The sequence below is a fragment of the Schistocerca gregaria genome, chromosome 3 (genome assembly GCF_023897955.1).
Source record: "Schistocerca gregaria isolate iqSchGreg1 chromosome 3, iqSchGreg1.2, whole genome shotgun sequence".
Taxonomy (NCBI): domain Eukaryota; kingdom Metazoa; phylum Arthropoda; class Insecta; order Orthoptera; family Acrididae; genus Schistocerca; species Schistocerca gregaria.
The window spans coordinates 206887690-206913753 of NC_064922.1; the positions used below are offsets into that span (position 1 = coordinate 206887690).

The 26064-nt window shown below is 38.3% G+C and overlaps 1 protein-coding gene across 2 annotated transcripts in view; it reads left to right on the top strand.

Annotated features, from left to right (window-relative positions):
* The window catches only part of LOC126354841 (equilibrative nucleoside transporter 1), a 178398-nt gene extending 169860 nt beyond the window's left edge, over positions 1 to 8538 (top strand). For both annotated transcript variants that reach the window (XM_050004818.1, XM_050004817.1), the window contains exon 11: positions 5504 to 8538. In XM_050004818.1, the coding sequence (XP_049860775.1) occupies positions 5504 to 5636 (133 nt within the window). In that variant the 3' untranslated portion in view covers positions 5637 to 8538. The remainder of the gene's footprint in view (positions 1 to 5503) is intronic.
* The last annotated feature ends 17526 nt before the right edge of the window (positions 8539 to 26064 follow it).

Genomic DNA, 26064 nt, shown 5'->3' on the forward strand with positions numbered 1-26064 from the left:
GATTGTGGGTAAAATGTTTCTCATTTCTGGGGCACGATGATATGTTGCCAAATCCCTGGTGAAGGATATGTTTAAATTGTGCCAATTTTTTGCTGGGAGAAAGAATCTGATTATCTGAGTATTTAAATGGATTGTGAAGTGGTGCCTTTTGTGCTGTGGAACGTGTGCTGCTGTAGAGTACTGCTTGCTATCAATGTAGATTGTCTGTTTACATTTGTCCTTAGTGTAAGTTTAGTTATTAACATGCCAATATGAGACACATTAACAATGATTGCTACTCATCTGATATACTTGTCTGATACGGCTATCTGGCAGGTGATGAAAGTGCTTTTACCACTGATGTGGTCCACTCTGCTGCTTTTCTTTTTGCCTTCAGGGATGTCTCAACCATCTGCTTTCAGTAACCTATCTCTTTCGTGCTGTCAGTTTTGCATTATGTATGTTAGTCTGTGTACTCTTTCCATCTGCCTTTTGACATGCTGCCATCTGTTCCTCACATAATTACTCAGATTTTCAAATCTTACCCATTGCCACATTTTCATTGTTTATTCTACTCCCATTCCTGTTGTGATTCTTGGTCCAGAGATTCTGAAGATTTTCCTAGTTAATTCCCAGTTGTGTTTTCTCCAACAAGGACAGTACAGTTTATTGACCAAAATATTGTGAGTGAGTGTCATACTATGCTCAGTACTGATTTCTGCTCTGTGTCTCAGTTAACTCACTGATACATTCTGCCAAGTGGAGCACTGCCTCTTGATCAGGTTAAATGGATTTCATCTTATTTGAATTTTTGTCTAATACAAAACTGATGTCTGAGAGTCAGATGTGTGTGAGAATGTGTGCCATCTTTGTGTTTGGCTGAAGTAAATGAAACCTTATATCTGTACTCATTCACAGCAGGCCCCAGCTTTGCATGTCTATATCACCCTCGATTTGTACATTCGAACAAGACAAAGGAAAGCCAGTAATTGTTTATATTTGTTATGAGATGAAATTTTCTAACATGTGGAAGGGCATCTTTGTTTTTGCATAGACAGTTGCAAATGCAAATTTTCTTTTTGCAAGTAAAATGGCAGGTTTGATAATTCTACATTCCTGCAGTGGCAGTACTGCTCCATTCCTTCAGTGGCAGTGCTACTCCATTCCTGCATTTGGAGGCATGGGGCATAAGTGATTTAACAGAATTAAAATGGAATAGATATTTATGTAGGATTTGCACTTGTAACTTTTGTATGTGTCTCTGCTCTTCTTTGTTCACTATAACAGTAAGTCATTTCTAGTGGTTTTTGAGCCAAGGGAAGCCTGAGGTCTGGTAAGTAGGGGGCCAAGCAGGTGGGGGAGGAGGGGGGGGGGGTTGTAGCAGAAGAAGCATAGAAGCATAGGAATGCAGTTCCTTGGCAAAAATCCATTGATGGAGATTGCCATATAACAGTGTGCATTGTTATGGAGTAGCATCCAAGTGCATGTAATGCCTGGTAACATGTGTGTTGTACTTCTGCTGAGTTTTTATTAGACTTCCTGATAAAAAGTGTGATTGCCTGTTTGTTCTGGAGGCACAAGTACTTTGTGCATGGTCCACCAGCTATAAAAAAGCAAACAAGCATTCATTTGATTTTGAATTTGGTCATTTTCAAGTTCTTAGAATGTGGATAGTTTGCAGTGTGCCACTCCTGACTTCAGCATTTTGTCTAGGGATCGTATTTGGAGGTCCATCATTGGTTACTTATGATAATGTGACTGGAAAATTTTGATTCCATTTGATGCCTGCCAAGATGATCAAAACATTTGTCCTTCTGATTGCTCTTCTGTTCAGTTTTGCAGATCTTTGGAACATTTTATTTCACAATTTTCCTAGTACAAATCTTTTATTAATAATTCATGGTATCTTAACACATTCAAAGTTAAGTTAATACTGATCATTTGTGCCATCAATCCGTGATCTGACCCCAAAAGACATTTCACTCTTTCCACATTGTCATTCATTGTAGACATTGGAGGTCTACCTGCAAAAGATTTACCTTCCATTCTGAGCCTACTGAAGAGGGTTTCTGCAATATTAGCACTTACACCCTAGATAGGGGATATCCTCCATTAGCTGTTTGTAACTTTGTGTAAGTAATATTTGCAGTTTGCATGAAGTTTTTGATGGTGCAGCATTAATCATACTTGTACACTTCACAACTACAGTTCACTTCCTGTGCTCTCAACAATCGTTTAAGCTGGGGGGTGGGTCATCTAACATTAAATTAACTTTACAATCAGAAGAAATATCAAAGTCATCCGCTTTGAGGATAGTAAGGATCTTCTCATCTCTGTACTTTCTTTTCTAACATATTTTTTATTTCACTGTGTATGTCGGAGGACAACCAGGAAATCCGAGAATAACTCAGGAATTTTTTCATCCAGCAGGAGACCGGGACAAACCCGGGAATTTTTTAGAATTCTGGGACTGTTTCATTGTTCTAGTTGTCAGATAAATTTTTGTAATGTTGACTGGTAATAATTGATATTCTAACAAAGAATTTTACTTAGCCCACTTCTGCAGAATAATACTGCAGCAATAAAACATAACGGGGGAAAGAAAACAAAAAAAACCTCAAGTTGCAAAGGAAATGCACCATTTCCAACAACAAAACACAGTGTACAAACAAGCATCTGCTCACACCAAAATGTGTCAAAGGCTTTAGGACAAAGACTATGCACTACTTCATAACAACAAATTGCTTCTGATGATCGTGATGTCACTTGAGCAGTTGCCAACAGGCTCATGTGCATGTGCAGTTGAATCACGTATGAGCAAAACCTGCTCCCGCGTACGGTTATTGGAAGTATGGCTGTTAGCTGTATCAGCAATAGCAAAAATGAGCATGCAGAAATAGCAACCAGCAGCCAGACACTAGCCAGAAAAATTCTTCTGGCGAGCAAAAGCAGCCAGATTCACGCATGCACAGAGGAGTCTAAGCTGCAGTGAAGAAGATGGAAGTCTCCATGTGATCCATGTTTAGGTTTAGTGATTTTGCTTTTTCTTCATTGTTTACAACTCCATGTCAAATGAAAACAAAACGAATTTCTGTGGATGAGAGCTAGCAAGTGAATTAAAATACGTTCACATACTTATGGAAGGCTAAAATATGTTATTAGGTTTAGTTTCCTAGATTTATTTTATTCCCAGGTTTTTAACAGTCAATCATTAATTGCCTTGCAGAAGTTATTTTTGTTGATTTGCTAAAGAAATTTTGCTTTTATTAATCTTTTCTGCAGAGGCAGTCAATTTATTTGAAACGAAGTGTGCCGCTTCACAGTATTGGCTAGTGTCAACTATTTGCCGAAATACAAGTGCCCATTTTTATTTCCTGGTACATATGGTGTTATTCCATAATAAAGAACCAAACATGAGATAATACAGTACTGGTACTCCAAGAAAATTTGCAGCCCAAAAACCACGCTGAAAAGCTTAATAGCAGGTTGGGTCCTACTTCTTTGTAAATGTGGACATACGAATATCCACTTTCACCCGAATTATGGATTTTAGTTTGGTTTACAAAATTCCGATGCTCTTGGAGTACCTTCTGATGTTTTTTTTGGTTTACGACATAATGTAAGATCTCTTAATGCTATACAGGTACGAACATATAGGCTTCCTACATCACCGTAGCTGCGCATGCGCAGTAATGCCATTTTCTGGTGCTCTCTGACAACTGCTGAAACGAATTCTAACAGGTCGCGGGAAAATATTGGTTGAAAAGCGTTACTTTCAGAGTAAATTTCATTTTACGCAACAAGAATTATGTTACATGTGCAAATGTGCTTTGAATTTCTTGAATCACAGAGTGATTGGTTCTCGTTTAAAGCTTAACACACTGAGGGCCAACAACTTAGAAGAATTTCAAGCCCAGATGTTTATGTATTATTTAAAATTTTGCTGGTACATTCATGTGATGTATTTTAAAGTGTAACACGTGCAAAAAAGACCAATACTGTACGTGAAAGCTTAGCTTTTCTTGTAGCTACACTATGCATATTAATTTAAACCATAAACTTTTCCTGTTTGTGTGTTCGCGCTACTGAACAGTGATGTTGGTTGCTATTGGCGGACTACGTCACATGTCCTGTCCTCTGAATAACTGCTGCCGGCAGCTGGCAAGATCACGTGACATCAGCTATGATTGGCTTACTAAAGCACACCGCAATCTTTATTTTAGTGCTTCGGAAACTAACGTGCTGTGTTTGGTGGAATTCAAATATATACTTTTGTAATACAAATATTTGCAGCATACATGCTGCTGCACATCAAAGATGGGGGGATCATCTTCTAAAGTGCCGGGAAGTTCTACGCTAGTTTACAAAGTCTTAACCATTGAAAGGGTTGATAAATTGTATGGTCCCGAGAGAAAGTTCTTAAAGGCCATGAGACCAGAAAACTGACCAAAGAGATATTTAAGAACACTTAAGACTAAACTAAAATATGATTCCAGCAAGAAGTTTCAGAGGCTTTTGAGATAAAGACAGGATGTTAGAAAAATATTATCCAAAAGTGGAGGGAACAGTGCCATGCATACAGATATTTAACCCACAATGGTAAAATAAAAACTGAGGAGATACGAAAAACAAAGTGGAAAATACTAAGAAATATACAGGGTTCTGGAAAGGAATGTGACATTTGGACGAAAAGGAGAAATCATGTTCTGTACACACATACCAAAGAATTGACTGTTATAATGAAGGAAAAATGGCTGAAATTTGCCGGGCAGATCTGTGAATAAGTGATGGCAGATTGCCCAGAATAATCTGGGAGTGCAAAAGCTCTAGAACATGGATGTAAGAAGTTACAAAAGTTACACAGACACAAGCAGACATATTTGGCTTAAATATGTCTGCTTGTGTCTGTGTATGTGCGGATGGATATGTGTGCATGTGTGTGTGTGTGCGCGCGAGTGTACACCTGTCCTTTTTTTCCCCCTAAGGGAAGTCTTTCCGCTCCCGGGATTGGAATGACTCCTTACCCTCTCCCTTAAAACCCACATCCTTTCGTCTTTCCCTCTCCTTCCTGAAGAAGCAACCATCGGTTTCGAAAGCTAGTAATTCTGTGTGTGTGTGTTTGTGTGTTTTGTTCTTGTGCCTGTCTGCCGGCGTTTTCCCGCTTGGTAAGTCTTGGAATCTTTGTTTTTAATATATTTTTCCCATGTGGAAGTTTCTTTATAGTTTGAATATATTTTGATTAGGAAATCAGTCTAGTAAAATTCAAAACCTGACCAAGAACAGTGTTTGCCTGGAGAGACCAGTGATCCATTCTGGAACATCGTGTTGGACAGTGTGACTAAGTTATCTGTGTTTCTTAGTCTTTTGTAATTTCTCAGCAAAAAGAAAGTGATAAGGGCTGATAAAGGCTGCTTATGAGCTGCCTTGTTTCAGCACATTTTACCATCATTGCCACGTATGTACTTTGTATAGTTGAGGTTAACTTTATTTGACATGAAGAGAACAGTAATTATTTTGTTTGCAGGTGTGTGGAGCCACAGTACGCATCAACAGCTGGCATGTTTGGTGCAGCTATGCTGATAACTGGAATTTTCTCTGGTATCATTTTTACACTTGCCTTACCAGAGTTTGTTGTTGGAGTTCCTTGGAACTTATGAATATTTGTTACTTTAATACTGCCAGGAATTTAAATTGTGAGACATTATTATTTTGAAATAAAAGTCAAACTAATGTCTGTCTTACTGTGTGATTTTCTGTGATGTGCTTATTTTGATTTTATAAATTTTTGTTAATTTTATCCAATTTTGTATGTCCAACCAATCAGGGTATGATCTTAATATTAAAAGAAAGTGTTACAAGGCAGTTTTTAGTCCACTGTCACACTGCAGCACTGACTTTCAAATTGTGTTCAGTCTGATTAGACACATTGGACTTAAAAATATTGTCTTTTTGTGCATTTTCTAGTTAATAATTTGGGATTAGATTTATTGTCAATTATGATTTGTTGTTTAACAAATTTACCAAAGTTCAACATACAAAGAGAAAAACAATCATACTTTGTATATAATCTTCAGTATGTTGTTCACATTTTTATATTTTTTCATGAAGTACAATGCTCTCTCTGATACGCTTTCGATTCATATCTATCTCTATCTCTGTGTCTTTCTTTCATTTTCTCTTTCAGCCATAACAAAATATATAAATCTTTATCATATTGTGGTGTAGATATCATTTTATTGAAACTGCAACATAAAGAAAACTAAAACAATATTACGAACTTCACTTTGTGCATTGAGTATATCACAAGAATATTTAGACATACAATGCCAAACATTATCAGGCATGTATCATAGTAAAATATAAATGCAGTTATAACATAAAGATGCAGAAAACATTATTGTTGTGAAACACAGGAAATCTGCAATGTGAAAACAAATCTTCAGAGATCCCAAGCCTACATGATTTCAGGAAACGATATGATAGCATATCAAGATCCGTTTCATTGCAGTTGATCTGTTGAGTTATTTATCCTGTGTAAGATGACAGTCAACTGGTGGAATATTATTGGCATACTTTATCTAAAATGCTATCAGTAACAAACAGTTGATTGGTGAGAATCTATAAAACAGAAATATGTTAGTCTTCAAAACTTTGAAACCTTCACAGCACTTACGTGAATTACTTCCATACCATCATATACTCCTCAATGATAGTCAAAAGATTTCTAATAAAAATGGCAAATTTCTTTGTTTTATAGAAATGTTTATGTCGAATTTTCGAAATATGTGAAATGTATGGGATGTATATTGTTGGGTATAGCAAGTGTCAGCTGATTCTGTCGAACAGTAGCAGACCATATATGTGGTGTAGCTTGCTTCATGATGATGATGGATGATGATGATTCGCAAGTATGGCTGGTTTTCATCTTTGTGTTCAACACTCAATCCAGTTCCACTTTGGCAGATTTTTTGTTGGCCACTGAGGAGCCACAGATAGGATTCTTTGAAGTCATTACATCAATGCACCTCTAAATATTTCCTGCCTTTCATTCTGTTCTGCCAGATACATCTTAATTCTACAGTTATTTAAAACTTAGTAAGCATCTGACAGTTGGAAGCTTTTATTTTTGCAGTACTTCTTGAGATAAGTAATTTTCCTGTCTCTAGCTGGTTTTCATTATCAGTGAACCTGACTACATCACTTTCAATAGGTTTATAATATTAGGTTCATTTGTACCCCACATCAGGTTTTGTGGGCATCAGAGGTCTCTCTACCACCATTTGTATTAAACACAAAACTGATTGCAGATTATCTCTTTACTTACCCTCGGAATACATTTTTCCCACATTGCCACATTTGGCTTACCTTTTATTCTAACTGAAATAGTTTTCAACAAGTTTGCCTTTCACATTTCTTATTAAAATCACCATTCTGTATTAGCTGCATCATATTGTTGTCTGGTATTGGAGTACCTGACCTAATATGTCGCAAAGCAAAGCAGTGCAATCCAATCCATTTCAATGCAAAGACCTTTTTTATGTGTGGGGCCATTGCTGCATTATATTTCTTGATAAAACGTATTGTCCTGCATCAGGTTCCATTTTGCCAGTGGCGTAAAGTGTTATTTCAGATAAAAAATTGTCTGATTCAGAAAATTTGTTTAAGTTGTGAACAGGCACATTCAACATGACATAAGTGAGATATAAACTGAAAAGTGGGGTATATTTTTGTACCTAAGCTAAGAAGGGTAGGCAACATTTAATGGTTATTAATCCTATGAGCATCAATAAAATCGAAGTTTCTTCAATGTTGCAGTTTTGATAAGAAATAATATTTTATGTAACTAAAAGCACTGTATTATCATTGTAAACAATTTTATTTTGCAAACATGACAAATACCCAGTAAGCTGTCTTCCATGTTTTCCGTCCTAAGATGCTACATCAGATGCCTTATCTGCAATAAAACTGAGGTGGATATGGGCCAAAACATGAAAATGTTTGAAGTTTTCACAGTCTTGCTTACTGGGTTTCTGTTGGTTGCAGAATTTTCTTCACATTGAATTTTCCACTTCCATCTGTTCTTTTTGTAGTGATACTCTTTTTAACAGTGAAGATCATGTTCAAATACTCTTAATTTCTGTGTTATATTTTACATATCTAATCATGGCTAGCTATGTATTGACTGGACCAAAGAACATTTTAAAACTGTATAGTAAATGAATTTATTGGTGCTCAAATACTTTAAGTAGGTTTTATAGAGAGGTCAGCTTAGTATTGTTATATCTACAAGCTGTAGGGCAGTGCTACAGATCACAGTAAGAGTAGTTCTTTTTTATGACATTGTGGAAACATGTTTGAAAGAACTGAGTGTTTTATATAACATAGTAATGGGGTAGAAACTTATAGTACAGATACCTGTTGACAGGTTTGGTGAATTTTACAAATAAATCTGTCTTGTTATGGATTTGAAATATTGTATCTGATTTATTTTTTATACTAGTTGTGTTTCTACAATCCTCCCTATTGTGTAATATAGTGTAATAAATGTTCATAATCATTCCTGCTTGCCTTATTACCAACTTAATGACCAAGCAATGTCAATGATAATTCATTTTTGTACATACCTATCACATTTGTATGCATGTTCATTTCTGTAATAAGATTTTATCCAAGTATAAAATCATCCACTGTTAAATTAAAAATTAACAAAATTATCAAAGTGTGTTTCAGAAATATGAAATTGTTTGCTTATCTATAAAATTTACTTACACCCCTTTAATGCATTCATTTTATAAAAATCATTAGCATTTGACCCAGAGCATAATGGGACCAAATTGAGGAAATATTTAATTCTCTCTCTGAAACTTTTAGTGCCTGCTACCATAGACCTGTGAAAAACATGTGATGTTATGTAAAGATATTCCTTTTGTAGGAATCTTCCATGACTAACCAAAGATGGCGGTACCTGTTCTTGCAGTAACTCAGGATTTCCTGAATGATGCTTGTGTACTGCCATGGACAGTATGATGTCCTAAAACAGATCAAAACTGTGCACTGGACAAGGACTTAAATTCAAGTTATAAGTTCCAATCCAGCACACAGATTAATCAATCTGTCAGAGTTTCAACCACTCATTTCACTGCAAATATAAATATTACACAGGGTTTGGATTTATTGACAATCTTCCACTAAATTTTGACACACACAACTTCTGAGCTATGAGAGCCATATTATGTAGAGTATGTTTGTAGACCACTACCCACTGTCTACCCACTGACATTATAGAGAGGCTGTTTCACAAGATTCTCCCATTCTTCCACAGTGCACCTTATAAATCAGTAGTGACACAATATGCAGACTTGCCTGTGGAATCTTACTTTTCAGTAGTAGGTGTACTGCTCTTCCTATAAAGGCCAGTTCCTTCACGATGAGAACTGCTCGCACATCAGTTTACAAACTACATTATGAACTGTGGTGAAAATCAGAAAAAAAATGTAAATGATGTAATACTTTCTGTCCAGTTCTCTAGCCTAGTGATGTTTGCCATTTCCTTTTTGTGTGTACCTAGTCAACTTCCTACTGTCCAACTATGAAATTGCTATTGCTTCCCATCTGGGCTGGCAGCCATATGGTAATAAAAACTGAAAAGTAGGGAAAACACTGTCTCCATAATTTTCTAATGCACGCTTTTTTTAGGTGTTTTGCCCAAAAAATGCAAGTAATGTTAACTGCTCTCTGCCAAGTCTTATAACACACTCCTTTAGTAAGATGAGTTATTATATGAAAATGATTCAGTAGTATTAAAATTCAAAGAATATAAAAGTTCCTTTCTAACAATTGTACTGAGCGGGGTAGCACAGTGCGAAGCACACTGGACTCACATTCGAGAGGGTTCAAACTCGCAATCTGGCCATCCTGATTTATGTTTACCATGGTTTTGGTAAAATCACTTGCAAATTCCAGGATGGTTCCTTCAAAAGGGCACAGGTGCTTTTCTCCTCCATCCTTCCCTAATGTGAGCTTGTTCTCTGCCTCCGATGTTCTGATGACATCATTGTCAACAGGGCATTAAACACTAATATCCTCCTCCTCCTCCAACTGTTGTCTTTCAGAGGTCACTAGTGTAACAGTTTAAGTAACTCAGAAAACTGTCTTGTAAATTGTTGATGGCAATTTTATTGCTCACCCCAAAAGTGAATTTTTACAAATTGTCACCATAACCTACATTAGTTTATCACATATAAATAACTCCACCAGCCATGCAGTATTAAACATTGATGGCATTATGGGAAACAGTTAATAGGAATTAAGATTATTTCACTTTACTTTTACATCATCATTCAGATCATTTCACTTCACTTACAGCACTGTTACTCTCAATAAAAATTTAACATAAGTTTTATACATCGAAGGTGGAGCATAGAGAGACTGTTTCAAATCATCGACCCGATTCCTCCTCTTGTTGTCCATGGGTAAATGCTGTTCATGGGTGCAGCTGGTGTCCACAGCTGCATCTAGCAGCCACTCATCCTATCTCGTAAAATTGGTCACAGCTCCCCATTTGGTACCTTGCAGTGACCTGATCTGATAACATTCAACTGGAAGGGGATCTTTTCCTGAGTGAAACACAGTAAAAAGTAAAGAAAATAGAAATTTTGAAATACTTGACGCAAATGTATGTAAATTTCAAAAGGATCATTCAGGTGTGGATTGTGGCAGAAATATTTATGATACAATAGCCTAGTGCCACACCACACTAAATTTCGGAGCTCAGCAACTTATAGAATTGCAAAACTGTATGTCAAAACCCAGAGGTGAATACCGTACACAGATTCTACAAAATTTGACATTGCATGAGTTTTTCCCAAAGTAATCATTCAATATTGTAAACATAGAAAAATTAGCAGAATGAAAATATGTTGTATGTGGAATTACAGGTTTCTGCAAAATCTGGACTTTCTCCCTTTCATTCCAGCTGCTCAAAAAATTAGCCAAACATTCTCTAGTGGGTGGGGTAGAGACCACTTCATTTGCCACTCCATGACATGCATTGTGACAATCACCACTCCTAGAGTCCTTTTTAATGTTTCACGAAGTAATAGTCATTTCAGTACTTTACACTACACTGCTGACCATTAAAATTGCAGCACCAGGATGGGTAATAAATAATATAATTTACTTACTGCATGTACAGTAACGTAGGAAGAATTTGTGATTAAATTTGTCGACAATTTGAGATGTACAGGACGTGAAAGTTAAATAGAACTGCCACCTATGGCAGCGACAGTGACTCTAACCCATCTGGGCATCGAGATGAACTGATGAGCTTGGATGACAGATCCAGGTATGGACAAGTGGTGGTGTGCCAGTCTGTTCAAATTACCAGCTGCATGAACCACATGTGATTGTGTTGTGTGCCTGTGGCAGCCCATACCATCAAGCCAGATGTGGGGTCCATTGGCAATGAAAGCTGCAATCTGGCAGTGTTAATTCTTTCTCAGAGTCTCCACACACAGCTCCGGATCTACTATATTTCCAAACTGAGGCAAAAACTTGATGGTGGAGCCTGCTCCCCCATCCTTAATTGTTTGAGATAGGATGTCAACAATTAAAAAAAATGATTTTTCAAAAATATCTTCATTTTGTAGTGCACATATTTCTGGAGAGTTTAATATATAAAACAAATATGTGCAAGAAAATATAAGACATGTCATTTGGTTTGAAGTGTGCCAAAGTGCAGTGCCCTACGTCTTCATACAACAGTCTTCTTATCAGATGTCACTGTATTTTGCTCATTGGAAATAAAACGTGTAAATTTTGCAATGAAAGCCATAAAACCTATATTCAGGACAGTGGAAATTAAAATGTCCTGTGGTGCCTTTCCTGCTCCCAGTTGACGAGTTTTACATCCTAAACCCTCCGCCCATAAAAAAAAACTTACAATTAAACTGGGTGGGATTGTTTGTGACTTGGAGAATAAAAACTCTTCACAAAATTAACAGTCTTTATTGCCTATTACCTAATAACTTTCTCCTTTATGTGACCTAAGATTAAATACAACAAATATAAAAGCAGTAAAGACAAGATACAAGAAGACAGTACACATTTCTTCAATCCTTAGGTCACAGCACTTTTTTCTCTCTAATCTCGCTACAGCTTTACATGGTGCGCTTTCCTTTCTGCAAAAGAATCCATTACCTCAACAAAGTTCAAATCAAAATTTCATCATCTAATACTGAAAAAGATGTTAATACAAACAGTACCCCAGACTAGTGCGGTTTCTCGAATTGATTACATCTGTTTTGTCATTGTCTGCTAGATATAACAACATAGGCCTTTGTAATATTGCAGCAGTTTTAACACATGGCAAATAAGCGAGACTGTTTTGACACAAATGAACATTTTTATCTATGTTATGTACATAAATAACACAGTGAAATATAATTCGTGAAGTACCAATATCAAATACCTACGGGACTATCGTAATGAACAAGTTTTATGTTAAGAAATAGTTTCACATTTCATTCATATGCTCCAGTTTCTCAAGCACAAGATTGAAAAGAAGAATCAGTAGTAGTACGAAATTTTTATATAAATTTGAAATTGTCATATTCTTCCATAAAATTTGTGTGACAACCCCGTTTCTTCTCCTTCCTTGTTCCAACAATCAATCTTAACTATTCTTGCCATTATCAAAACTTATTCTCCAGTTAACTTCACCATCCCCGCCAGAATCACCAGTTCAGTTAGCCCGCATTTATTCTCTGTTTAGACATTATTACATGTTTGTATAACGCATTTTCCAGCTATTACGAGAATAGAACTTTAGCAGCTGCTAACGGGACTGTACAACTGGCCCTTAGTAGTTAGCGATCTTGAAAATATTTTCTCTCAAAATTTCATTTTCTTGGATACACCGAGAAGATAATACGTAATCTTTCTTAACTCTTATTCCTGTTAGTCGTTTATTTCCACTCTGGTAGTTTGAATCTATGGATTTCGCTAATAATTATAACAACACTTGTCATTGGCACACCCAATTAACCACTTAAACCAAAAGAGATTGGTGTTCACTCTTCTGGATTTATTCAGCTCACCTCGTACAGCCCTCGTACCCTTTTGTCTGTGGGAAAGTTTTTTATTTCTACATGTGACAGAGATTCCTTTCGCAGAGATATCATGTACACTGTGCACACATTTAAAAATCAATTTATGATTCATTCAGAAATCAACTTAGAATGTGTTCAAAAACAAACAGAGATGCATTTCAAAATCTTACGAACAATCGATAGACCAATGTGTGCTGGATGATAGGTGATTTGTGAAACAAGGTTTTTTCTTCAAGAATATGAATTTGGTACCCCCTGAAATTGCCATCCAGAGCAGATAGCCCGGTTGCCCCCCTCCCCTGCCCCACAGAAATGGCATTTGTGTGGGACCACTTCTGTGTCCAGTGTTGTCATTGGATACATCACTGTTGGTAAGCCTCTCTCTGCTGCCACATAAAGGGAAACAGTGGTCCCCATGCTGAATTTCTAGTGTTCCAGGCATCTTCAAACTGAATTTTTGACAATTTCCTGACTCGAGGTCCATAGATTTTTACAGGACAATCATGTGATCCTGACCAGCATGAGCACCAGTATGCCAGAACAATAACCCACAGTCCTGATAAGGCCACGATCATGCCACTGTCAAACTCTGACACATGCAGGTAGTCATTTCTCACTCTTATATGAAGTTCCCTTTGCTTCCACAGCAGTTTCCTAACTCGGTTGTTGTGCCACGGTGGCTCTTTTCCATCTCTTACGATCTTGCTTGGCACATACTCATCTAACGCATATTGTACGATGGTTTTGAACTTTATCCACTGATCCTCAACACTATCTGTACTTGAGACAAAACTTTTGTGTTGAGCCATCAAGTACTCTGAAATCCGCTTTTTGTCACTTTTGCTAAATAGAAAAATCTTCCTACCTTTTTTAATATTTATATTTACGGCTGAAATCATCGATGCAGTAACCACTTTATGATTGCTGATGCCCTGTTCTGCATTAACTGATTCAAATAGTTCGGGACTGTTTGTCACCAGAAGGTCTAATATGTTATCGCCACGAGTCGGTTCTCTGTTTAACTGCTCAAGGTAGTTTTCAGATAAAGCACTTAAAAAAATTTCACTGGATTCTTTTTCCCTGCCATCCATTATGAATGTTTGAGTCTCCCAGTCTATATCCGGCAAATTAAAATCTCCACCCAGAACTATAACATGCTGGGGAAATCTACTCAAAATATTTTCCAAATTATTATTCAGGTGCTCAGCCGCAACAGCTGCTGAGCCCGGGGGATTATCAGGTAGGTCTACTGAGACTGCGTGGCAGGCGTTATGGTCCTGCAAAGCCCATCAGTTCCATTTTCATAAGACCGTTGTGGGATCCCATGCGAGAAGCAATATCTTCTCAAAAAACAACCAACATTCAAATGTGACTGCTGAATGGGAAACTCACTGCGTAATCTTTCCTAACATTTAGAATAAGATGGCTTTACTACTACCTTCTTTCTGTGATTGTGTTGGTGTAGTAATTTCTAATGGCCAGCAGTGTTTTATTTATGTTTGCTCTGTTTTCAACAGTCAGTAATTGATTGACAACATGAATTGATTCAGAACAGTTCAGTATTTAATGCAGCCTTACGTGAGCAAGTGGCATTAATTGTTTCTTTTTATGTTAAGCTTTCATATGCGTCAGTGGAAATGACACACTCAACTCACTTGCATTCTCCATGTTGCCTTTCGTGTTGTTGCTATACTCTCTCTTAAGTTGATTTTGGAATTTATGAATGCCTGATGGAATGACTGCTTAGCCTGTGAAGGCATGATGATGTAGATGAATACACCATTTTTAGTTTACAGTGTGCTTTACCACACCTTCTGAAGGCCGAGTTCAAACGGAGATGACATACTCAACTATGATCTGATTCACGAATTGTGGTAGTCTGCACAAAGGCTATGGTTGTGTTATTTTTGTACATGATGTGCCACTGGGCTGTGCCTATCTGACTTCAGAATGCGCTAGGGGATGTCGTAAAGATGAGGAATTTGGGTTGTGTGCAAATATTTAGTGTGTAAGCTTGTGCTTGGTGTTATGTCATTCGTGTATATGGAGCAAAGGGTGGGACCTATAACCGAGCCTTATAGACCTCATGCCAAAATCTGCCATGTCTCACTGGACTTGTTTCTGTTCCTTAGAAAGAACTATCATTCCATAAGGAAGGAGTCAATGATCCCGATTGTGTGTCCTGGGCAACTTATTTGATGTATCTTGTATGTCAGACGCTGTCAAATGCCTTCTTGTTGTTCAGGAACACTATTACTGTTGCTTCTCTCCTTGCCTTCGCCAGACAAATGTGTTCTACCAAGTGGAGGGATTACTGGATAGTGGAATGCTAAGTGTGGAATCCAAACTGTTCAGGTATAAGGATATCGTTTTCATTCAGGAACTGACAGAGGGGTAAAAGGATTATGAACTGTAGGATTTTACTGAGGCCTGTTAATAGGGAAATGGCCTGTAACTTACAGCAAGGAGTAGGTTTCTGTTAGGTTTGGGTAGGGTGATGACCTTTGCAGTTTTCCACGCAGAGGGGAAGTATGTTAGCTTCAGGCAGGCATTATAAACGCTTGCTAGGTATGTTGTAGCAGGAGGGGAAGATGCTTTGGGAGTGGGGTATGGATTCGGTTGGGGCCAGTAGCCTTGTAGTGATCCTGATGTTTGACGAATGCACATACTGTTGGCTCGTTGACAGGCACGAGTTCTGTCATTGGGCACGTGTTTCTTAACTGAGTCACTCATCCAATAACTAATCTTTCTTGCCTGTTGCGCTTATCATTGTGGATGATATGAGTTTGGAATTGTGATTCCAATGATTTTGCCATTACATCAGTCTGTTTTTGTTTGTAACATGCAACACCGTTCTTAACATGGAGTGGCTTGTTTTGGCTGGTGGAGCATTCCACTGCTGAGCTATTTTCCCTATTTTGCATCTGGATAAGTCTGTTTTGGCTGATCTTAGTTTGTCCTTCCAGCAGTGGCTTCTGCTCTCTTGTAATTGTTGTTTGACAAGGTCCTCTAGATTAGAGAATAGACAGCACTTGGCTGGGTCACAGTAACATTGTCACAACTTGTGCCTCCTGCGTTTCATGGCTATGAGGTCCCAGATGTCAAGGGGCAGGTCCTTGGCATCAGGATCAGTGGTAATCCCGATGCTAGTTGCACAAGCACAGGCATGGAGGATACTAGTGAATTGTTTGATAGTTTCGTCCATTTCCCCTTCCATATGTAGGGTTGGCATTTCTGCCATGGGTTCCCCACCAGATAGTTATATCTGCCCCAGTTTGTTATCACTTGTGTGCTAGCCCTTACCCCAGCATTGTCTTAGAGATTGACAAGATCCAGCACTGTGGCCGATGCATCGAGATTTTTGTTCGTGTTTCCAGGAACGTGCGTGGGTTCCTCAGAAGCAATGACACTAAGGGTGGCACGCCTCTCAACAAACCCCCATAAGGCCCTGCCACTTCCAGTCTCAGCATGATAGACCCAGCCTCTATGTTTCCAATTTAGGCCTCCTCTCACCAATATATGAAAGCCAGTCGCCAGCAAAGCCTGAAGATCATGAACAGAGATACGTGGAATGGAGGGGTGTTAGGCCAAAATAATTTGCAAAAATTTCAGCCAATTTTGATTTCTACACTGGCAACCTCAACACTCTGAGTCTGTGGAAGGCCACCTGTGCAGTCCATGCGGTCGTACTGGTGGATGGTGTATTTTCTGACAGCGAATTCATTTTCAGGCTTCAGGTGCACTTTCGTCAGGCACACAATATTGATGGCAGACCAGTCTAGAAAGTCTTCTGAAACAGTTTCTCTAGTTTTAATGCCTTTGGCATTCCAGGTTAAAATTTTGATTCTGTTGGACCCACAGAGATCCATCAAAAGATGATAGTTATGTTGCTGCTCCTTCTGCAATAATCATGACTTTAGTTAGGGTATCAGGCACAGCACAAAACTTTGCCATGGTGTCCTTAAATGTGGAAAGAGCACAGAAAGTTTCATTCCTGCAAACAACTACCAGAGCTCTCTCAGCTCATCAAGAAACATAGCTGGTGGAGCACTGGCAGAAGACTGTGGTTGTGTTAGCAATCTCTGCACCCTGGTGAGGGGAGGGATGATGTGGTGGGGTGCACGGCAGCCACAGAACAGCAGCAATCGGGGCACATGGTGAGGAAACTGCAAGGAATGAAGCAAACCCTGGCACATTCGGCCTGCAACTACTGACAGTGGCAGAGCTCAAATTGTGACTATGGTTGAGTGAGCAGGATTCACGGTCACTGCAGCAGCTGCAGTAGTAGAATGCAGGGACAACCGCAGTGGAAAGGCTCACCATCAGCTTTAGTCTTGTGGGGCAGCAGCTGTAGTTAGCTGGATGGCTATCACAGCAAAGTGTGCACTTTGCTGGCATTACGATTTTTGGGGCATATGCTAGTGAGATGACGGTCGGTGCATTTGACACACCTGGGTGGGTGACTACAGTTCTTGGCACTATGAAAGAACTGCTGGCACTGTACAGGGCCTTCAGGCTCCTAATATTTTTCAATAGTGACATCGCACTGCAGCATGTGATTTATTGTGTATAGTTCCCTATTCTCCTGATCTGGATAAGTAGATCCTTGAAAGATGCAAGCTTTTTGCTATCCTCTCCGGGTTTCGCTAGATCAGAGGCACATGTTTCTTGCTGAATTTGTGGAAGATTAAGTCCACCTTAATTTCTGCTGGGGCTGTATTGCAAGGGAGCCCTTTGATCACTGCCTTGGAGATGTATCGCTCTGTTGTGGAGTAGGTGTGGTGGGGAATGTTGTTCTGTTTGAAGCAGTCTATTAGTGTTCCCTAATTGGGTGGTGTGGAGGCCTGAAATGGAGCTGATGTGCCCCTGCGTGAGGTATTGAGATCACTTTTCAGCTTATGGGTGATCCCTTTAATAATTTTCGTAGTGCTATTTTGAATAGTGGTGATAACAGGGGGATCTTTTCCTCCTTCTGTCTCTGCTAGGCCCCTGAGGATGAGGACTGGTGTTTCTTCACCACGATTTCATTCGTTTCTGGGACTGAGGACCAGGGAGGATGCCCTGTGGCAGTTTTTGATTGGAACACATTGGTAGCAGATCAGATGACACACAACAAAAACAGCCCAATCCCCACAGACACTGCACTGCCAGTACATCAGCAGCAACTGCGCCACAAAGGTACTACGCTCCAAGTTTTCACACCGAATATTGCCATGCCCATGCAAAGTGTGCGGACCCAACACACGACAGTACTGCTAAGTTGTGTACATGCAGTATACATGACAAATTTTGCTCCACTTTGGCAAGCTTAGCACACTCAGGATCCAGCTGAACAGTGATCGGCTGCACAGCATCATCTTGCCATGAGTTCATCCTCTTGAATGGGCCCAGCTGGTGGTCTGTGCAGGCATGGGCGAGGATTGTAGCATTGCAAGCAACAGTTGTGCCACATGCACACAGGTGCTCTGCTCATGAAGAAAGTACATATCCTGCAAATTACATCTCTTGCTTGCTTATGTAGAATTACGAGCAGCAACTCATTTAATGAGCTATCTAAGAATGATGCCATCATAATCACGTGTAGAAGTAATGATGTATACAGAAATGAGGGTAAACATGCGACCCAGTGTTTAAAAATTACATTACTTGTTCTGAAAGTTCCGAACATTATAGTTACTAGCTTGCCTCACAGATACGAGCTGCAAGACAATTCCATCATAAATCTGGAGCTTCCAAAAGTAAACAGACAGTTCTACAAAATATGCAAGTCCCAGCAAAATGTAACATTTTTTGATCTTCCTGATGCAAGAGATTTGTTCATGAAACATGGACTACATTATAATAACGCTGGCAAGTCATACGTTGCCAAAATGCTAGTGAAATTAATACAATAAGATGACGACATTGCAAGAAAACCAATTGCCATGCAACCAGTTTCGACCAAGGAAATGGAAAAACGGGAAAACAATTTCAAAATAACACACATAGTCGCAGCCACAGTGCCAGCACAAACAGGAACACCACGTCCAGAAGATGAGACGGTGCCAGAAGCAGCCTCAGAAGATACAGCAGAGATTGAAATTATCGTCAAGAAAACTGAACCTACTCATCATCCAGATGCTCACACACAGGGAAACTGATGAAAGGGGCCAATTCTTTCCGAATTTGGCCCAATACAGTGAATCCAGAACAAACAGTCAACACTCAGGTGGACGTTCCATTACTTTATAGTCAAATTAGTTTTAAAAACCCTCTACCTAATAATATATGCAATAGTAATATCATTATACACTTAGAAATCGGAGGTCTGTCTGAAGGAATGATGAGGAAGCTTTATGATATAGAAATTTTGCTAGAAAGTGTGAAACAATCTGTGAAAGTAATATGCCTTAATTAACATTGGCTAAAATCTGAAAATATCAGTCTTCTGAGTAAACTTACAGGTTATAAACTGGCTACCAGCTTTTGTAGGACCAGTGGGTATGGAGGCTGTTGCATACTAGTTCATTCCATGGTAGACTATGATTTCAGACAGAATTTTAGCCATCTGAATGAAGAAGGTACATTTGAAAGTTGTTGTATAGAACTTAAAGAGTATAACACATTAATTATCAGCATATATCGCACCCCTGGGTACCATATAAGCTCTGTATTTTTAGATATGTTTGATACATTGCTACATAAATTAAAAAGTGAGAAACTGTACAAGAAAGTGGTTATATGTGCTGACTTCAACATAGATGCAAGGAGTGATGACAAATTTTCTTCGCACTTAAAGAACCTAGTAGCCACAAATGGGCTAAATCTCAATTTGATCAGTATACAAGAATTACAGCAACCTCTGCACAATATTGTAAGTAGTTATAATTATTATGTAAAAGAAAAGTTTCTTCTAGATTTAGGAGTATCAGACCATAAAGAGCTATTTGTATCACTACCGAAGCAAAATTCAGTCTGCACAACAAAAAGATGTAGGTATTTCAATCAAGAAAATGTGGAAGTATTTTGCAAAAAACTAAGCCAAACCAAGTGGACAGTCAGCAAACACACTTCCACAAGTGACAATTACAATAACTTTTTAACTGATTTCTTGGGTATATTCAATGAATGCTTACCTTTTGTAACAGTGAGGACCAGCTCCCAAAAAAGTAGAACCTGGGTAACAAAAGGAATTTGAGTGTCAAGTGCTACTAAGAGGAAGCTGCATATGGAGGCAAAAGTAAATTGAAGCCCTCAATTTCTTAAGTATGTAAGCACATACAAAAAAATATTCGACAAAATAGTTAAAATAGCAAAACGTATTGCGAGTAATAACTTCATTTCAAATGAAAAAAAAAAAAAAATATCAAAAGCTGTTTGGTCTGTTATAAGAAGTGAAGTTCGCAGTGAGGCAGACAGAAAATGTCTTTCTAAAATAGTGATAAATGGTAGAGCTGTTACAGAACCCAGTGCCGTTTGTGAATCATTCAATGACTTTTTCATAAACTGTAATAAATTTGGTGACTGTTCACCACCAAAAATAAATTGCAATACGACAGACAGCAATTGCCCATATTTTAAGTTTTCTCACGTTTCCATCTCAGATGTCATCAAAACCATAATGTCCCTAAAAAATTCAAAATCTGCGGGGTGGGATGAGGTCCCCACTGAAATAATAAAAATAGCCCATCACAGTATTGTACATCCAATCTCTTTCATAATCAACCAATCTTTTGATGAGGGATGTTTCCCAGATCGATTCAAATATGCAGAATTTCGGCCCATACATAAAAATGGTAAACAAGATGAATTGGGCAACTATAGGCCAATCTCACTGTTACCAATTTCCTCCAAAATATTTGAAAGAGCTGCATATGATCAGATCGAAAATTATAATTCATCTAACAGCATTATCTTAAGCAATCAATATGGTTTCAGAAAAGGCCGCAGAACAATCCATGCACTAAATGAATTATTCGCAAAAGTCAGCACATGTCTTGATGATACAATGTGTGTGTCAGGGATTTTTTGTGACCTGTCCAAAGCCTTTGACACAGTAAATCACGACCTGCTTCTCCAAAAATTGGCATACTATGGTTTTCAAGGCAAATCTCTTAGCTGGATGTCATCATACTTGGCAAACAGAAAACAAAGAGAATTTATTAACATCAATGACAAGAAATTTCTCTCTGGCTAAAAACACACTCAATTAGGTGTTCCACAACGTTCAATATTAGGGCCACTACTTTTTCTGTGCTATATTAATGATATGCCATATCAGGTCCAGTCTGATACTATCCTCTATGCAGATGACTTAACAGCTGTAGTCTGTTGTAAAAATGAAGTAGACCAATTCGTCATATTGAACAAACACTTGGGGAAGTGGAGGCATAGGTCAAAAACAATAACTTGACATTAAATTTTACAAAAACAGAAACTGTTAATTTCACCACAAAACAATCTGCACAGTCTATAACTGAAATATGGTATATGGACAAAAAATTAGAGACTGCAGACTGTGTCAAATTCCTTGGCGTATTAGTCAATAAAAACCTGTTCTGGAGTCACCATGTGGACAACATACTGGGTCGACTGAATAGCGTTGTATATATTATGAATATATTGTATAATATTACTGATTTAACTGTAAGAAAAACTGTATATAATGCATATTTTGTAGTATAATTTTCTGGGGGTTGTCAAAAACAAATTTACTTAGAGCTTTTAGATTACAAAAAAGAATCATCTGAGCAATGGTGGGAACAAAACCAAAGCAACATTGTAAACCTTTATTTGTAAAACTAGATCTAATGAGCATTCCAAGCAAATACATCTATGAAACTCTAACTTTCACGAAAAGAAACCCACAACCTTTTGAGGGCAACTTATTCTTGCATCAATATGATACTAGATATAGAACGAGCTACATGTTACCTACCCACTGTTTAAAATCATATGAAAAAACCACATACTATATGGGCATGAAATTTTATATGAAGCATAACACAATATTCTCACAAACAACTAACATTCAAATGCAGTTTCTGAGAGAAACCTACTGCACAGTCTTTCCTTGTGTAAAGAATATAAATGGCATTGTTCTTGCATACTTTGTCCAGAAGTGATATTTGTTGCATTCAGTATTTAAGGTGGTGTAATTTTTAAAGTTCTGTGGTCTAAAAATTGAGCATTTCTTTTGTAAACAAAAGACAATTTCAGTTCAGTTTAAGAGTTATTCCACAGATTTTTTATGGAAAGTACTGCAGTGATGTTTTTCATTACGCACATCTGTATTTGATTATTTTGAATAATTGCAATCCACCATTACACGTTCTTATGAAGTGCGATCAATCTTATCAGATAACAAAGGAAACTCCAAGTAGAAATATAACAACATAGGAAAAGACAGATTGCTACTAACTGTAAAGAAGCCATGTTAAGTTGCAGACAGGCACAATTAAAAAACACTTCAGCACAGCCTTCATCAGCAAAAGTGAAACACACACCATGCATACACACAAGCAAGCACACCTAACACACATCCGGCCACCAACTTCGGCAGCTCAAGCCAGAATGTAACTATCACATGGGATGGATGCATCAATCTGGAGGGGTTGGAAATGGGAAGGTATAGTAGTGTATGAGTCGTGGGCAGAGGGACACTATCTGGCAGAGTGTGCAGGAACTAAGATGGTAACAGATGCAGCATCAGGAAGTTGTAGGGTAGGTAGGTGGGGAGAAAAGAAGCATTTGCCAGCTCTACTGTAATCAGTGAATCATTACACAGTTTTCTATACTGGTATGAGTACCAACCAGCTGTCCACAAGGACGAACAGCCACTGCCAAACTGTGGCCAAGAGCGATGTAGACCACCCTGTAGCACAACATGCAGCAGAACATGGCATGCTCGATTTTAATGGCTGCTTCAGTTCCAAAGCCATATGGATCCTCCCCTCCAAGAACAGCATCTCTCAACTGCGCAGATGGGAGTTATCCTTACAAAAATTCTTTCCTCTCATAATTATCCCAACGTCAAGCTACAGTAACATGCTGTTCACACCCCCTCTGTGTGTCCACACACCCACCCAATTCTCATCACCCACCCTCTTTGTTTGCTGTCCTCTGCCCACACACCTGCCAATCTTTCCCCTCTCCTCTCCTTTTTATGCTTCTTTTTTCCCCACTTTCCTGCTCCACATCCTCCTGATGCTGCACCTGTTGGCATTCTAGTCCCTGCACACTACGCCAGACAATGTTCCTCTTCCTCACCATCCATACACTACTATCCCTTTCCCACCCACTCCAGATTGCTTCTTCCATCGCATGTGATAGTCGCATTCTGACCAGAGTTGGTGGTCGTGTGTGTGTGTGTGTGAGGTGTGCTTGCTTCTATATATGAATAGGTGTATTTCTCTTTTGTTGTTGAAGGCTGTGGCCAAAACCTTTGTGTAAATGTCTTAATTGTGCTTGCCTGCAATTTCACATGTCATCTTTCGTAAATAAAATATGGAAAGATATGGATGACCTAAATGTAAAAGGTACAAAAAGAGAACTGGAAAAATATCTGAAATATAAATGTTACTATAGTGTAGAAGATTTCGTGAATGGCAACAATGCATTATAGTTGCAATTAAAATGCCTCTTTGAAGATGTTACACCATATATGTTATTAGTTTATTGTCTATTTTTAGTATTATTATATATAGTGCAAAACTGACAAGTCACCTATGTCACAATCTTTGATTGTATAAGGCATGTTGTATGATAATAAAAATTGAATTGAATTGAATTTATGCTTGGCACTATCACCAGCAATGACAACTCACAACAAGTGGAATAAAAAATTCGATTAAAAACTCACTATAATTAGGTTTAATGCTCACACTGGCTGTGATATTCACAGCAGAGTGCTCATATTACCACTGAACACTCAATGGCCATTGGAGAATGCATTTCATCACATGTGCAGAAAGTGCCTAAACTCTACTGCCATCATTAGTGACATCAACTATAGACATTTGTATTTTTCCAAAATCCTCCATTGATTTCTACATATGATATCAATATTTTTACTTTATCTTCAATGAATTTTGAGATTCCCCACTCCAAACAGAAAGGTTACCTGAACAGGTAAAACATAATAGTGTAGAGAACACATCTATGAATCACAGGTTGATTTACTAACATTTCTGCAGAATCTGTTAAAGTAGTGTAATCCACCTTTTGGCATTTAAAATGCATTTATTAGGCATAGTTTTAGTTAACGCACTGATTCTGACTGTTTTCTTATTTCTGCATTGTGGATTTGGATTTAATATATTGATAATCTGCCACACATAAAGAACAAGATATAAGTGATTAGTTAAGATCTGAACTGATTGGCAATTGGGTAGCTATCAAGAACAAGTTACTAACACTGTGCTTGTAAGCAATTTATGTTAAAATATGTATGAATGGTCTGTAGAAATCACGGGTGAGATTCTTATGAGAACAGGAATTCACAGCACCTTATGGAAACTGAAGGAGACACTTCTGTCATCTGAATCCCTGGAATGAAGGGTATATATATATATTTTTTCCCCAAATAGCTGACATGTGGGAATTGGGCAGCTGAGCTGTAGCCTGAGTGAGAGGCCGTCAGGGCATGGAGGGATGGCCAAATGGCTAGTGCACACACAGAACATGTGCAGATGGACTGCCTTGTGAGCAGGCTTCCCCCATTTTGGCAGCTTATGGGTGTTCACAAGTGTCTGTGCCCCGTGGGGAACAGTTGGTACAGCTTGCTGTGCTGAATTAATTACTACTGGGACATAATTTTGTCATCATATAAAGTCAGATTTCATCATTAGAGTCCTCTTATGTAGAAAATATGCTTTATTGCACACCACAATTTTTGCTGTTTTAGTGAGATTAAAGAATGATACTAGAGTTCATTTTTTGGCACATTGGTATAGAAGGTGTCACAAAATCAGCTAAGTTAAAAATGTCTACTCATACATGTATACTCTGAAAACCACCGTCAGTTGCATGGCAGAGGGTATGCCCCATTGTACCATTTATTAGTGTTTTTTCCCATTCCATTCATGTATGGATTGCGGGAAGAATGTTGTCAGAATACCCTGTGTGTGTAATTATTATAATCTAATCCTCATGTCCCCACATGAGCGATACGTAATGGATTGTCAGGTATTACTAGAGTCATCATATAGGGCTGGTTCTTGAAACTTTGTTAACAGACTTTCTCGGGACAGTTTACGTCTATCTTCTAGAGTCTTCTCATTCAGTTCCTTCAGTATCTCTGTGACACTTCCCACCGATCAAACAAACCTGTGACCATTTGTGCTGCCTAAGCAACAACCAGTCACACAGAGGATTTGTACACAATCTCCTTTGTAGACTGACTGCACTTTCCCAGTATTCTACCAATAAACCAAAGTCTACCATCTGCTTTACCCACGACTGAGTCTATGTTATCATTTTATTTCATATTCCTACAAAGTGATACACCCAGGTATTTGTATGAGTTGGCCAATTTCAACAGTGACTCATTGCGATTATAGTTGTAGGATACTATAGGTTTTTTGATTCTGTGAAGTGCAAAATCTTATGTTTCTGAACATTTAAAGCAAGTTGCAAATCTCTGCACCACTATGAAATCTTATCAACATCTGTCTGAATATTTATGCAGCTTCTTCCAAAAAGTACTTCATTATAGATAACTATATCACCTGAAAAAAGTCTTAGGTTACTATTGATATTGTCTGCAAGGTCATCAATATACAAATGAATGGCAAGGGTATCAGCACACTTCCCCGTGGCACACATGAAGTTCGTTCTACAATTGATGATGACTCTCCAGCAAAGATAACATGGTGCATCCTCCCTACCAAGAAATCCTCAATCCACTCACAAATTTTGCTTGATACTTAATATGATCATACTTCAGTTTTATAAGTTTAAGTGTGGTAATAAGTCTAATGCTATTCAGAAATCAAGA